General features: G+C 52.7%; 1 protein-coding gene across 10 annotated transcripts in view; it reads left to right on the top strand.

The window, feature by feature from the left end:
- Nucleotides 1–15,033, top strand: part of Tbc1d16 (TBC1 domain family, member 16) — an 85,461-nt gene that overhangs the window by 10,366 nt on the left and 60,062 nt on the right. For 6 of the 10 annotated variants that reach the window (NM_172443.3, XM_030245739.1, XM_006532694.2 and 3 more), the window contains exons 2-3: nt 7,398–7,633; nt 8,770–9,367. In NM_172443.3, the coding sequence (NP_766031.2) occupies nt 7,456–7,633; nt 8,770–9,367 (776 nt within the window). In that variant the 5' untranslated portion in view covers nt 7,398–7,455. Of the gene's footprint in view, nt 1–7,397; nt 7,634–8,699; nt 9,368–15,033 lie in introns of all 10 variants that reach the window. The other 4 variants (XM_030245742.1, XM_030245743.1, XM_030245741.1 and 1 more) reach the window with 1 other exon arrangement.

Here is a 15,033-nt window from a genome sequence, read left to right as displayed (position 1 = left end):
CATCTCCAGTCCCACCTTCCTCTCTCCACTGCCCAATCACAGGCTCTAACCTTTATTGACAGGTTAGATTGGGGAGAAGGTCACAGGGCATCACGTGAGTACATGAAGATCATCTGCTCTCTGGGGCAACCACGCTTGAGGAACCAGTATTTACCATTAGAAGACACACAGCACCAGGCCAAACCACTACAAAACCCAAACCCACTGAATACACGAAAATAGGGAATAGAACTTGTGTGTGTGCGTGCGCACATGTGTTTGTGTGTGCATGTGCACATGTGTGGCTGTGTGCGCGCACATGTGTGTTTGTATGTGCACACGCACATGTGTGTTTGTATGTGCACATGTGTTTGTGTGTGTTGTGCACATGTGTGTTTGTGTGTGCAAATGTGTGTGCAAATGTGTGTGTGCATATGCATGCTTGTGTGTGTATTCTCACATGTGCAGTCTTGCCTATGCATATGCATCTAAAGACTAGGCATTGGTGCTGGGTATCTTCCTCTGTTGTGCTCCACCTTATTTAATAGCATTGTGTGTGCAATATGTCTTATGCACACTTTGAACACATGGGGTGGTTTTACCATGTCTTTAGTGCACCTGTCTTTTGCTTGTCACCACATGCTGTTGGCTATGGGAACCGCTATGTGTCGTGTCATGTCACATGGAGAGGACTGTGGGTCTTAGGTTTGGGGATTAGAGATGCTGAGCCTGGTGCTGGGACTGTGTAGCCTCTTTGGACTGGTTTCTTTCACAGAGATAGATAGACCCAGAAGGCTCCTTCACGCATTTCGAGTGCCTTTGCTGAGTGACCTCCCTCATCTGGAGCAATCTGAGTCTGTCCACTTAGCTGTTCTTAATTCTGGCATGAATAAGCTGCTGTAGGCATCCATGTTCAGGCTTCTGGCGTGTCAGAATGCATAAAATGTGTATGTATGCATGATACATGTGTGTCACATTCATGTCTGAGGGCACATGTGTGTGGGTCATGCGTGGCAGTCAGAGGACACCTGCAGTGTTGGTCTTGTCTTCCACTTCACTGAGGCACATCCTCTCCTGTTCCTGCTGCGTTGCATACCCAAGGCTGTTTGGTTTGAGAGTTCTGGGAGGTTCTGTCTCTTGTCTTCTTAAGTGAGTTCTGGTGCTCTGAGCTCATGGCGTCAGGCTTTGCCTGACAAACGCCTTAACCCACCGAGCCATTTCCCAGGCCTAAGCTATGTATTTTTAAAAACAATTTCAGGTTTTTAGAAAAAAAAATGAGAACATCCAGAAAGAACTGTTTGTAGTTGTATAACTCCCCCCCTCCCCTTAGATAGCAGACTTTACCACCTTAACCATTTCTAAGCTTAGGTCTCAGGGCTTGAGCTTGCTCTCAGGGTTCAGTGACCACTGCAGAATTGGCCGCAGGCTGAAGCCCGAGTTCCACCTGCTCCTCCCTTCTTGCACCTGCTTCTTACTGAAATCCCACCCAGCCAGCTCCCAGACTTGCTGCCCACCCTTCTCTCTCTTCCCATGCTCCTCTCTGTTTTTATACCCTTTGGCCATTAGGGCTGAGTGGAGACCCTGGCACTGCTCTCTTGCAACATCAGACACCAACCGTAGGTTCACCCCTGCCTTGGGGACTTGGTGCTCCTGTTGGGGACTCCCTCTGGAGTCTTCCCGCACCCCTCTACTTGTGGAACTGAGCACACGTGATATGTGGAGGAGCTCGGTGTCTGACCAGGATCCTGGAAATATAATGTGAGGCTGCGTGCTAACCCACTCTGACTCCTGCTGGCCTGCTGCCATGTTCCTGCCCTGCTGCCACCTGGCAGGCTTCCCCGTGACAAATGGGTAAGAGGCCAGGGCACAGGATGCTGGTGGATCCTGTAGGCTGTTTTAGGCTGGTGGACTTGGGGAGGAGGGATTGGGACTGTGTGGTGGACAGAACCTTTGCCCCTAACCTCCAGTGGGCCTGCTCTCCGATGACAGGAAAGGCAGGTGGGAAGAAGGGCTCACTTGACCCCACCCCCAGTTCCGTCAGCCACTGCCACAGCAGTAGGAAGCTCAGATCTATGAGGGCCCCTTTAGCAGGGAACAGCTGCATCCTGAAGAGGTGGGGAGCCAGGGTGACTTGACCTTGGCGTCCAAGGGAATAATTCAATTATGGATAGGGTCCTAGTTTTCCCAGAGGGCCTCTAGATCACCAAAGACCGGAGGCTGTTCTTTGTCCCTGCTTTCTTGTTTGTGTAGAGGAGCCTATGACATCACAGATCAGCCTCTGTCTGGTCCCTGGCTTGGGAGGACACACCAAGGGACAATAGAGGATAGATACCCAACCAAGCCCTGTTTATGGGACAGGCAGGGTTTGCCATGACAGTAGGGGCTGTGGCGAGAAGCCAGAGCTTGGGTAAGGAGGGCTGCACTGTGAGACATGGCTGCCCAGCTGCACAAGTACCCTACAGAGTCTACAGTGTGCTTGGAGACAGCCCGGGAACACTAGCTCTGATCACCCAGTGCCGCTTGGACAGACGAACGCTGGGCTGCTGAGTGGGGAGCTCCCCAACCCCCACTCTTCATGCTCACGGTGTCCAGCAAGCGTTTCGAGGCGGAGCTGGAAACCTGGGCAGCTGACGTGTCTTTATTTGTGCAGCTGGAGAGGGATCAGAACAGATAAGAGCTCTGGGGGTGTGGTGTGTGCGGCACGCAGCGCGTGTGTGCCTCCGGTATTCGTGACCTGTGTGCCGCAGAGCTAGGTCTTGGGGGCTCCCTGCACATACAGAGAGGTTGGAGACCCCCACCCGCAGTGTTGATTGAGGACTGCCATTCTGTCCAGACTGGCCCTGGTGTGGTGCTGGCCACCCAGGCTGCTGAGTGTTGCCTGCCCTGCTCAGCTCTCTTTCTCTGGGTTCCTGCCAGCAGTTTTCCCCAGCTGGGGTTAGGGATGACTTATGGGCCCTGAGCAGAAAATTACTGTCAGAGCCAGAACCCCAGAGACAGGACCTAGGCAGGGCTTTGCTGGCTGCTGTGCCTCTCATTTGCTCTCCTCACCACAGGGTGGCAGGTATGGCAGCCAACACAGCAGAAGCCTTGGTGTGAGCAGGGAGCTGGGAAGAGACACTCAGAGAGGGCAAGGGAACAATCCTCACAGCCCCTCCCTCCCCACTGCCCCCTCCCCACAGCCCCTCCCTCCCCACTGCCCCCTCCCCACAGCCCCTCCCCCCCCACTGCCCCCTCCCCACAGCCCCTCCCTCCCCACTGCCCCCTCCCCACAGCCCCTCCCTCCCCACTGCCCCCTCCCCACAGCCCCTCCCTCCCCACAAACCCAGCTCACCCCTTCCCTGGGCAAGCTCTGGCCCTAGCTGGTTAGGGAAGAGCCCTGGGGTGGACCTGGAGTTCTAAATAGCTTCAGTCACTTCCCATAGCAGCAGAAGCAGGGTGTGTGTGCCTGGGGTTCCTGGTGAAGTCTCAGAGCCTGTATCTAGGGGAGGAGGCTGCTTGCAGGAGGCTCACTCTCAAGGCTTTGGAAACAAGCTGTGGTTTGCAGAAGGGTAAGGCCATATGCACCCGGCGAGAACTTCTGGGCTGGGTAACAGTCTCCCAGAGTCCTGCTGTTTCTGATTGGAGATGGGTTGTGTGTTGTTATGCGTCATTCATGGGTTTATTCATATGGTGGTGGTGACGGTGTAGAGAGGAGGCTAGTGGAGCTCCTGACCCCCTGCCTCTCCCTGAACTGCGCCTGTGACGACTTGAACCATTGGAGCGGTGGTAGTGAGATCCCTGGATCCTATGTGTGAATGCATACGTGTTCCTCAGGTGTGCAGCATGGATATGTCTGAAGGGCACCGATGAGAACATGGAACGTGTAGGTCCAGGGCCACAGCTAAGGGCCCCAAATATCTCAGCATTATGAAGTTATCGTTGATTTGCCCCTTTTTATCATTCACCCATAAAAACATTCACAGTAATAAAACCGCTATACATGTACACTCTAAACTGGAGGACAGTCAGCTCCCAGGCTTTGCCAGGTAGATATATGATAGATGAAAAGTGGCTCTTTGAACATTAAAGATATAAGAAAAAGCAAGATAAAAGATGAACTGCGCGGTTTGTGGCTTGAGGAGAATTCCGGGAACATGAAAAGAAGTCAGGAGTCGCAGAGACAGGCTCCCATCCATTTAGAAGTAAACGGGGGACTTCTGTCCTTCAGAGTAGGCGGTTCGTGGCAAACACCGGTAAGGTGGTGCCCAGCACAGGGTCCAACAGTCCTAGTCCGCTCTCTTTCTGTGTCGAAGACCATGACCAAAAAGGAAAGGGTTAATTTCCACTTCCACACACCTTTCAAAGTCAGGGCAGCAAATGCTTCCTGGCTGGCTCCTCCTGACTTGCTCGGTTTGCTTTCTTAGACCTGGAGGTAGCACCGCCCACCATGACCCTCCCACGCCAATCAATCAAGAAGACACGCCCACAGACATGCCCACAGGCCAATCTGACAGAGGCGGATTTTCCAGACACGCTAGGTTGGAGAAAGGTGACCAGAACTAAACAACCGAGGCAGGAGGATCTCGGACTCAAGGGCTGGTGATACACACAGCAGTAGAGCTGAGTGCGAAGTCCTGTGTGGGCTCGCCAGCAGCCCACACATGGAGCAAAGGGAAAGCTTACTTAGCATTTCTAGTGTTTGGCTTCCTGGGTTGCCCTAAGAAGTTAATATACAAGGAGGCCTCGGGCAGTAAGCGTTTATTCCTCCGTAGCTTTGGAAGCTAGAAACCCAAGGCCAAGGTGCTGGCCTGTTTTTCCCTTCTGAGGCTGTGAGGGGAATGACCCCTTGACTCATCTCCCGGGCCTGGAGATGGCTGTCTGCCAAGCCAATAGCTATGAAGGTGTGCCTGCCTCCAAATCCTTTCTTTTTCGGAGAGCCTCAGCCGTCCTGGATTGAACACCAGTGACCCCGATAGCTTGAATTCCTCTTGAGATAGCGCTGAATGCTGAGCTGGGGGTTAGGACTACAACATATGGGACTTGGGGAACGTGTCCAATCCATGAGGCCAGGCAGTGTGTTTGTGATGTAAGCAAAAGGAAGATACAATTCCAGTGGGTGGGATTTTACACTTTTAAATTTCTGTATTTTTAGACTGGATATAGAAGATGCAAACGTAGTTTGGATCATGCTATTTAAGAAAACGTGTCCATACATCTTCCTTTGTTCTTCCCCGTCCCCCTCTTTTCTTCTCTTTCTCATTCTCTTCTTTTGCAGACAGAGTCTCACTTACCCCAGGCTAGCCTTAACTCGCAATGTAGACTTTAGGTCTTTCTGCCTCCGCCTCCCAGCGATCTCTAGGATTGCAGGCGCGCGCAGCCATGCAGGGCTTACGTCATGCTAGGTGTGGAGCCCCGGGCTTTGCGTGCTTTTGGCAGACGCTCTACCCACTGAGCCACACCTCAGCCCATCATAACTTTCTTGAACCTATTGCTAGAGATCAAAGTAGAACTTTTACCTTCTAGGCAAGTATTTTACCACTGAGACACCGTAGCCCAAACATTGTTATAAAAAGTTTTATTACGTTATGTGTGAGTGTGTGTGTGTGTGTGTGTGTGTGTGTGTGTGCATGCACATACACAATGGTGGGTGTATGGAAGTCAGACGTCAGTTTTTCAGATCAGTCCTCTCTTTCTACCCCGTGGGTCCCAGGGATCTGACTTAGGTCATCAGGTTTGGCCACAGGTGCCTTTACCTGCTGAACCTTCTAGTTGACCTCCCACCACACCCTCGCCCCCAGCCAGGTCTTATACAGCCTAGGCTGGCCTTGAACTCACAGCCCTCCTACTTGTTCTTCCAGATGCAGACTTCAGGCAGATGTTAGCTCACCCAGTGCAGGGGAAAAAAGGGTTTTAGAGTTGAAAACAGACCTAGAATTACATCCGCCCAGTGTGATGGAAACCAGACACCAGGCGGCAGGTTTAATTTAGATGAAAGAGGCAAAAAGCAAATCCATTTTGAAAATAAGAATTGTCTTACCAGAGTAAATGACCCTGGCTAATAGGGAACAGATTTGCCCCGGCTTGTCCAGAAGCAGCCAGGGCTCTCTAGAACATCGCGGGAGGAAGGCTGTCTGCACACCCATCCATCCTAGCATGGAGAAGCAGGAGTGCCCACACAGAGGATGAGGGCCTCCCATATTCCGTGTCTCTTCCTCCCATGTGGCTTTGGATGCCTGTGTTATTAAACGAACAGCAGCAGGATGCACCTCACAGCCGCCGCCCGGCTTTTGGAATCTCCCCCCAAACTTCCAGCACATTTTTTTGATTATCCTCAGTGTGGCTAAACAGTGCCGCTGAGGATGCTCTTGGTTTTCGGAAGCAGATGAGGGCTGTTGGCAGCCAAGCCTGGCGCTGATGCAGTTCTCTAACTGATGTGGGGAATGAGAGGCTCAGAGGAGGCTGCGCATGCCTCTGCAGCCACTGTGGAGGCCACCCCCACGCCCACGCCCACGCCCACGCCCACGCCCGCGGCAGCCATGGGCACCCCTGGGAGCAGGCAGAGACTGCTACAACACACCAGACTGACGAATGTAAAAAGTCTCACTGCTAAATTTTTAAAAAAAATTTTAATGGTATGTTTTAAGAGCACTGGCTACTCTAACAGAGGTCCTGAGTTCAATTCCCAGCAACCACATGGGGGCTCACAACCATCTGTAATGGGATCCGATGCCCTCTTCTGGTGTGTCTGAAGAGATTGACAGTGTACTTGAATGCATAAGAATAAGTCTTTTTAAAAAATTAATTTCGGGCTGGAGAGATGGCTCAATGGTTAAGAGCATTGACTGCTCTTCCAGGGGTCCTGAGTTCAATTTCCAGCAACCACATGGTGGCTCACAACTATCAGTAATGGGATCTGATGCCCTCTTCTAGTGTGTCTGAAGACAGTTACAGTGTATTCATATACATAAAATAAATAAAATTTAAAAATCGATTTTTTCCCTCTTTTCAAACATGGCTACTAGAAAGTATGACATTGTTTACATGGCTTGTGTAATTTCTGGGCCAGAGAAATGTCACCCTCCTCCTTCTCTTTTTCCTTTTCTTCTCTTTTCTCTAACTCCATCCTCTTCCTCACCTTCCCCCTCTTTCTGCTTCTCCTCCTCTCCCCACCCCGTTGGTTTTCGGAAGCAGCTGAGGGCTGCTGGCAGCCAAGCCTGGTGCTGGCGCGGCTCCCTAAGTGGAATGAGCGCCTCAAACTGTGGAGCAATGCCAGTGGCCTGTGGTAGGTTGGGCTCCGGGAGGCTTACACCGTGGCTCCACAGCTCTGCGTGCGCCCTGTGACAGGAGGATCCAAAAGCCACCGAAATCCTGACGGTGCCGGGCAGGACGCAGGCCAATATCCATGCCTCTGACCGTGGTCTCCTCTCCCGCCCCTGCAGGTCCTGATAAGCCCTGCCTGGGCTCAAGCGTGCGGAGAATGGAAACGCGCGCTCAGCCATGTCTCTGGGCCGCCTCCTTCGTCGGGCCTCCTCCAAGGCCTCAGACCTCCTGACCCTAACCACGGGGGGCAGTGGCGGGTCCCTCTCCGTCCTGGATGGAGAGGTCATCTACTCCAAGAACAATGTCTGCGTGCATGCACCCGAGGGGCTGCAGGGCCCTGGGGAGCACCACCCAGGTGAGGCGGGTGGGGTGGTGGATGGGGTCGGGTAGAGTGAGTGGAAGGGGGGTGTTAGGCATGCTAAGCCAGGGAGGGGAGGCCCGAGGCTTGAGGTATCTGGTGATTTTCCCAAGGGTTCACCCTTTCTGTTTGCCCTCCCTGGGCTCCAGCTTTTGAGGAACGGAGGATCAGCAGGGAGACCCGAAAGGGACCATTTTCGGTCCACTGGTGGTCCCTGGGAGTGGAGCCTCCCACAGTCACCTTCAGCCAGCTGAAGTTTCCTTAGACTTTCGGAGGCTCAACTTAGGGCAATACGGGATCGGTGGCTTGGCACAGAATCGCGGCTCAGTAAAGACATTTAAAACAGGCTTAAGCACCGTGAGGATGAGACCTCAGCAAAGAGGCTCCTCCGCTCACCCAGGAGCGTGCGTGCGGGCTCCTCTCTGGTGAGGTCCCAGCTGATCCAGCAGATCAGAGCCTTGTCTGTAGAGCAAGGCGGGGTTCTAGGCTGTGAGCTCAGGGCTTGGAGGGTCTGCCACTCATGAATCTAAAACAACAGCCAGCTGTAAACAGCTGTGCCTTACTTGCGGTGCTGTGAAGGAGCCTCTCATCTGTATCCCAAGGCCATGTGAGTGGAGGGTGTGAGAGCAGCCTCCCCTCATGTGAGTGTTAGGAACAGCTGGCTGAGTCTCCCAACCTCTGCCAGACACAGAATCGTGCCAAGGGGATTTTGGCTGGAGTTCAAGTCCCCAGAGATATATTGTGGTTGATGTTGTTGGCTCTTGCTTAAAGGGTTTTGGATCACAAAATCGGGGAAGCCTGGGGATGCTGTGTCATAGCCCAGAAATCGGGATACCCCTCAACAGCCTGGGGCTGTGTTGGGAAATGCCATTGCGCCCTTCCCCCCTCGAGAGCCTGGTGCTGACAAACAGCCTTAAAAGAGGCCCCTTCCTCAAAACCTCCATTTAGAACGACAAGCCAAGAAAGCCATTGCTGACTGGAGGAGACCCAAGTGCTATCCATCTGCCCATCTTGGATCCGTTCTTGACATGATTGGGTCTCCCATCTGCCTCCCTCCCCCTAGAGCTGTGCATGTATCTGGGATGCCACCTGCCCAGCCAGCCCTTGACCGCCTGCCCTGCGACTCCCCACAGGGTATCTGTGCCTGTACATGGAGAAAGATGAGCTGCTGGGAGCTACCCTCATCCTGGCATGGGTTCCCAACTCTCGCATCCAGAGACAGGACGAGGAGGCCCTACGCTATATCACTCCCGAGAGCTCTCCTGTGCGCAAGGCACCCCGTCCTCGGCGGCGGCGCACCACAAGCCTGGGGGCCCTCTACCAACCCTCTCCCACAGAGCCAAGGCCTCCCCTGATTCCCAAAGACGAGGACATCCTGGTGGTGGTCCAGAACACGCAGGATACTGCGCACATCAGCCCTACAGATGAAGATGGGGAAAAGCTGGCCCAGGGCCCAGAGGTGGATGGGGCCCTGTCCACCTCACAGCCTGTGCATAGTGACTCAGGGATCCTGTCTACAGTCAGCTCCCAGGATGGGACGGAGGATGGCCGGGAGCCTCGGCCCGAGGCTGTGGAGGAAGAGGGCTCTTTGGAGTTGTCGGCCGATGGCGTGAGCAGGGATAGCTCCTTTGACTCGGACTCTGACGCCTTCTCTTCGCCCTTCTGCCTCTCCCCCATCAGTGCGGCCCTTGCGGAGGGGAACAGCTCTGCATTCCTGGAGAGCGAGGGCAGGTGAGTTCATGATGCAGACCTCCAAGATCTGACCTGGGTTGCAGGAAGTGGTTCCAATATCACTGCTCAGTCTGTATGTCCAGCCTCAGGCTTAGGGCCACCACATGGTGACTGAGAAGGATCCCAGATGAGTCCCTGCGTTTATCTTCCCCAGCCCTCTTCTCCATCTATTCCTCTTCCACAGCCTCACTACCCAGCCTGGTAGGTTGGCCTCTGACCAGGGCCCTATTCACAGGATCTTTGGACTTTTCTGTTCCTATTTGAGAAGAGTGTCAGGTGTGTCTCAGCCCCCAGGCAAACTCCTGCCGGTGACCCTGGGTGGTACTGAGTGCACGCGGTGTTGCCTGACCGGCTTCTGGGCTCCGTGCTGTGTCTTTTTTTTTTTTTTTTTGGTTTTTCGAGACAGGGTTTCTCTGTATAGCCCTGTCTGTCCTGGAAGTCACTTTGTCTGTGCTGAATCTTTATAGACTACCTGACATATGGCCTGGCCCACTGGGATTCCTCCCTGTTGCCAGCTGCAGAGATAGAAACACAGCCCTGGGTGGTGGACGGTGGAATGTGTGCAGCATTCTCGCTGCTGAGTCAATGGGCCTGTGCCCCGTGGGGAGTTCATGCCTGGACTGATTGGCTAGTGAGTGGACTGGATGACATCTGCTGTAGTCTCAGGAGGCGGGAGGCAGGATGGCTTGCCTTGCAGAGGTGTCCTCTGGTCTGGGGGGCCCAGAGTAATATGTCTGATCAAGGAGGGCTGTCACCATGTTACCCAGTGTCCTCGGGGTTCTTAGGTCCTGTTGTGTAATAGAACTTTTCCTGGGGAGACACAACATACGCATCTGCTCACCTCAGACAGGGAGCCCACAACAGACAAAAGTGTGGACACATTGGACTCCAGCATGGTGCGCCGTGAGTTTTACTGCGGTTACTTACAGGACTGTGGATGAGGGGTTACTTACAGGAGCAGAAATAACTCAAAGACAGCTGCATCACCAATGTCCACCCCAGCACGAGTGACAGCTTACAAAGCTGAAAACATGGAGTTCACAGCACAGTCTGCAGGCAGCTCATCGCTAGGGACCTCAATAGGTCTAAACCTCCTCCAGGCAGCTCTGCTGGCTCCTGATGTTGCAGGCAGCTGGTCAGGTCTGGTCTTTGCAGCATTTGCCAGTCTCAGAGGGATTTTCAGCTTTTATTGTTTACTCTGGCAGGGAGGGGCCTAGTGAATCTGGTGGGTTTCAGGGACTTCCTGAAACTTTTTGAGTTGTTTACCTAACCAGTTAAGGAGCTCCCCTGTGAGATGGAACGTTTCAATGAAACTGTTAAACGCAGGTCCTCAGAGGTTGATACACGCATGTGTAACTGTGCAAACAAACCCTGGACACCCAAGGATGAGCACACCAGACACCACTGTCTTCTATATCCCAGACATTGTGGTTCTCAGCTTGTTAGATTTCGGTAAAAGGGCAGTAATAAAGATGGTGGTGAGAGTCAGTGCTAGCCGGAGAGTATGTGACTAATTATTGAGCTCACAAGGGAGTGGAGGTGGTAGTGGACATTGGTACTGTAGCACATGGTCACCAGAGTCAGTTAGATATGGATTATGCTATGAGTTAGGTCCTGGTGCTGCCCCACCTCCATATTCAGGGAAGGGAGGTAGGGTCAGGGGCTTGCTGGATGTCACCAACAGGACTGGAACCCGGCTGGAGCACACCATCATGCCAGTGCTGTAGTGAGTCAGTCAGGAGAGGGCACAACAGAGACACAAGCCATACTGGCTACAGCAGCTAGCAATTCAAGATGGAGTCTGCCCTGATACTACCTCTTTGATCAGACACGGTTCTCTAAAGCTTAAGGGGGTGAGAACATTGGTCCTGGTGTTGGAGAATGCAGATAGAATGAAGCAGTCAACCATAATGAGCATCCCAGGCCTGGTTCACTGACCAGAATTTGACTAAGAAACCTTTGGTAATCCTCAAGCTGGGATTGCCTGAGAGCTCCCCCTGGTGGTGCCACAGCAGCAGTGCGTAGTGCTTTCCAAAGTTGCCAGTGTTCCCAATGCCAGGCTGGACAGAGCTGAGCCTGTCCAGATCTAGGAATCAGGCCCCCGGGTGTCACTGAGCGCCGGCTCCCTGCTTAGCATGGGTCTGGGGCAAGCTTATCTTTTAGGAGTCCTTGTCTCCCCATTGGAAAATGCAAACTATAATATGTACTTCGTGCCTATACTAGAGCCCTCGGGTGCAATGACTCTCAATTCCTGGGTTTTGTGTCCTTTTTTTTTTTTTTTTTTTAAACAGTTTTTTGAGAAAGGGGGTTTGCAACCTCTTAGTTTTTTTTTGTTTTTTTTTTTTTAAGATTTATTTATTTATTATATGCAAGTACACTGTAGCTGTCTTCAAACACTCCAGAAGAGGGAGTCAGATCTTGTTACGGATGGTTGTGAGCCACCATGTGGTTGCTGGGATTTGAACTCTGGACCTTCGGAAGAGCAGTCGGGTGCTCTTACCCACTGAGCCATCTCACCAGCCCCCGGGTTTTGTGTCCTTAAGTTCCCTCCCTTCCCTTACACTGTAGCTGTCTTCAGACTCACCAGAAGAGGGTGTCAGATCCCATTACAGATGGTTGTGAGCCACCATATGGTTGCTGGGAATTGAACTCAGGACGCCTGGAAGAGCAGTCAGTGCTCTTAACGGCTGAGCTATCTCTCCAGCCCCCTTCCCTTACTCTGCTGTGAGCCTCAACTCCAGGGCACCCTTGCATCTGGCTTTTGAGTGACCATCTCCAGTTCCCCACAGGCAGAAGGGGGCGCCACTCACCTTCCTCTGCTCTGAACTCTCCCTGGAGCCTGGATCGCACACTCTCAGGCTGCGTGCCTGGTCTTCGGCCGGTGGTGGCTGGAGGTGGGCGGTAACTTTGGACCCCAAAGGGAAAGTCAGATCCTGACTTCCCTCTTGGCTGTGAGGCCTTGTGCATCTGAGGGCAGCTGCCTCATGGGGGTAAGATGTAACTCAGAACCCCTCCTCGGGGCCGGTAGGTGTGAGGTCAAGGCTGAGGTATGAGATCAGGGAGCCTGGCCAGGGAGCTGTCTTTCTGCAGAGGGCGGCTCTTGGACGTGCTCAGCTTCTCCTCTACCCTCCCTGTGATGCACCCTGTGCCTTAGCCTTGTGGCTGCTCGTCTGCTATGGTTCCCCAGTAGGTTTCTCACACTTGCCTCTCATGCAGGATCAGTGTGCTTTGCCTGACGTCCAGGAACACACAGCTCAGTTTTTGTTGCTGTAACAAAATGCCTGAGACTGAGCGTTTACAAAGAAAAAAGGAAGACTGATCCTTTGTGGTGGCAGAGCAGCTAAAGCTTTTTGCTGTCGAGGCTGAGTTGGATCTCCAGGACCTAAACAGTAGAGAGAGAGAGATCTCTCTCAAAAGTTGTTCTCTGACACCGATACAGCCAGCCCCCCCTCCCCCGGTCCATACATTTAAAACAGGCTGGAGAGATAGATCAGTGATTAGAGCAGTCGTTGCTCTTACAGAGGACCGGGTTCAGTTTTCCCGGCACCCACATGGTGGCTCACAACCATCCATAACACCAGTTCCAGGCAATCTGGTGACCTTCTTAAATCTCTGCAAATGCCAGCAGGCATAAATAAAATAAATAAACAAAATAAAATAGATACAAATAAAAGGCATATATACGAAAGTCCCCGTTTAGAAGCTGAAACCCTAGCCTAGTGGGGGATCACCTCTGGTCTGTTGACTGTATCACACGACACTAAAGTTATCCTTAAAGACAGGAGAACAATCTCTCAATTACGGGGCTCCACCCAGACGCACCTTGTGGTCCTACAGGGCGTGGGACTGAGTTTACCCCCGGTGGATTTGGGCTGTGCAAATTCAGACCTGACATACACTCCAAGCAACAAACATGTGAGAGAGTGTGTGTGTGTGTGTACACGTGCGCGCATGTGCCCGCTCACGCATCTGTGAGTTTATGTGTACAGTGTGTATGCAGTTGCTGGTGGGTTCCCTGGAGCATCCAGGTGGTTGAGAGCCATCATGTGGGTGCTGGGTACCTAAAAGGACCTCTGGAAGGGCAGTAGTTCCCTTGACAGCACAGTTGAAGTTTGACCCGGAGTTTCCTCCTTCCTAAAGTGGGGGTAGAAATATCCCAAAGGCTGAAGTGAAGAAATCACCACCAAATTGGCGAATGATTGGCCTCATCCCCTCCGTATCTTCTGGGAACGTACTCAAGACTGGTTGGGACCATCACTGCAGCAGTGAAACACTCGAGGGAAGCCCCCTGAATGTGTGTTTTCTAAGGGATACACTTATTACAATAAATGGGGAGGGTCTCTCTCTCTCTCTCTCTCTCTCTCTCTCTCACACACACACACACACACACACACAAAGACAGGAGAACAGATCTGTCCACCACCAGGATGGGACTGGCTAGCTTTTTTTTTCCTGTCATTAATTTATTGATTTATTTGCTTTACATTCTGATTGCAGCTCCCTCCCCTCCTCCCAGTCCCACCCTTCCAACCAACTTTTCCCCTTCTCCTCAGAGCCTTGAATATCTGATCCTCCTGCCTTCCACACGCTGGGGTTATGATTGTGTGAAACCCACCTGGGCTATTCTGTACTAGGAATTCAGTCCAGGCCTCGTGCATGCTGGGCAAGCGCTCTACCATCTGAGTCCCCTCCCAAACTTCCGACCTGCTTTTCCAGCACTGAGGAGTGAACCCGGCGTCCCTTACTACTGAGATACATCCGCAGACCTTTCCTGTGTTTTCAGACAGTGATCCGGCCTGAGTTTGAACTCACATGGTAGCTCAGGCAGGCCTTTAACTTTCTATCCTCCTGCCTCAGCTTCTGAGTAGCTGGGATGTCAGGCTTGGGCCTCCAGGTATATTTTGAATTCCTCAAGGAGTTTCTGTTTGCAGAACCATGCCTGTGGAGAGACCCAAGGGAGAGCGGGTCCTGCGTGCTGGGCAGAAATAGTGTCTGGATGAGGACTAGGTACTAGGCAGGGGCTTAGCTCTGAAGACCTGAGTGTATCCACCTGGCCTGCTCCTTGAATCCAGAAAATTGAGGCCCAGGGAGGCCAGGCTAGGGCAGGGCAGGGCAGGGCAGGGCAGATAATCTGGCTCAAGGGTGCCCCCTAGTGGCAGAACTGAGGAACAGCATTTGCAGGCGTTCTAGAGGCTGAGGATGAATAGATAGACACGGCAGTGTCATGTTCCTCTTCCTTTCGTTATTTGATGGAATACTCAGAAAGCCTGAGTAGTTAAGAGCATGTCAGGGTCCCCTGAGCTGTCTGCATTTGTCCACTGCCTCTGGGATATAGCCCAGCAGGGCCTGCCTCTCAGTAAACCCAGCCACGTACCAAGTTCTGAGTCTCTCTCGGTCCCCCTCCCGTGTCACAGCGACAGGCTGGAACCCATGGTTTGTTGGTCGAAGGCCTTGTTGGGAGTGGATGCCTGGGACTTGGCTCACAGGGATTGGGTGCTGGTGGCCTTTGTCTCCCTCTACCGTCCTGTTCTTTCAGTGTGTCAGGAAACACAGGTCCAGTTCTGGTAGTGTCAAAGATGACACCATAGTCAGGGGCATCTGGTCACCTCTTCACCTCCAAGAGGAACAGGTCTCTTCCGAGAAACCATCTTGGTGTGAGCATGTGT

This window comes from Mus musculus, chromosome 11 (genome assembly GCF_000001635.26).
Source record: "Mus musculus strain C57BL/6J chromosome 11, GRCm38.p6 C57BL/6J".
NCBI classification, from domain to species: Eukaryota; Metazoa; Chordata; class Mammalia; order Rodentia; family Muridae; genus Mus; species Mus musculus.
The sequence above is the reverse complement of the archived record's forward strand: the minus strand, read 5'-3'. Positions and strand labels throughout refer to the sequence as shown.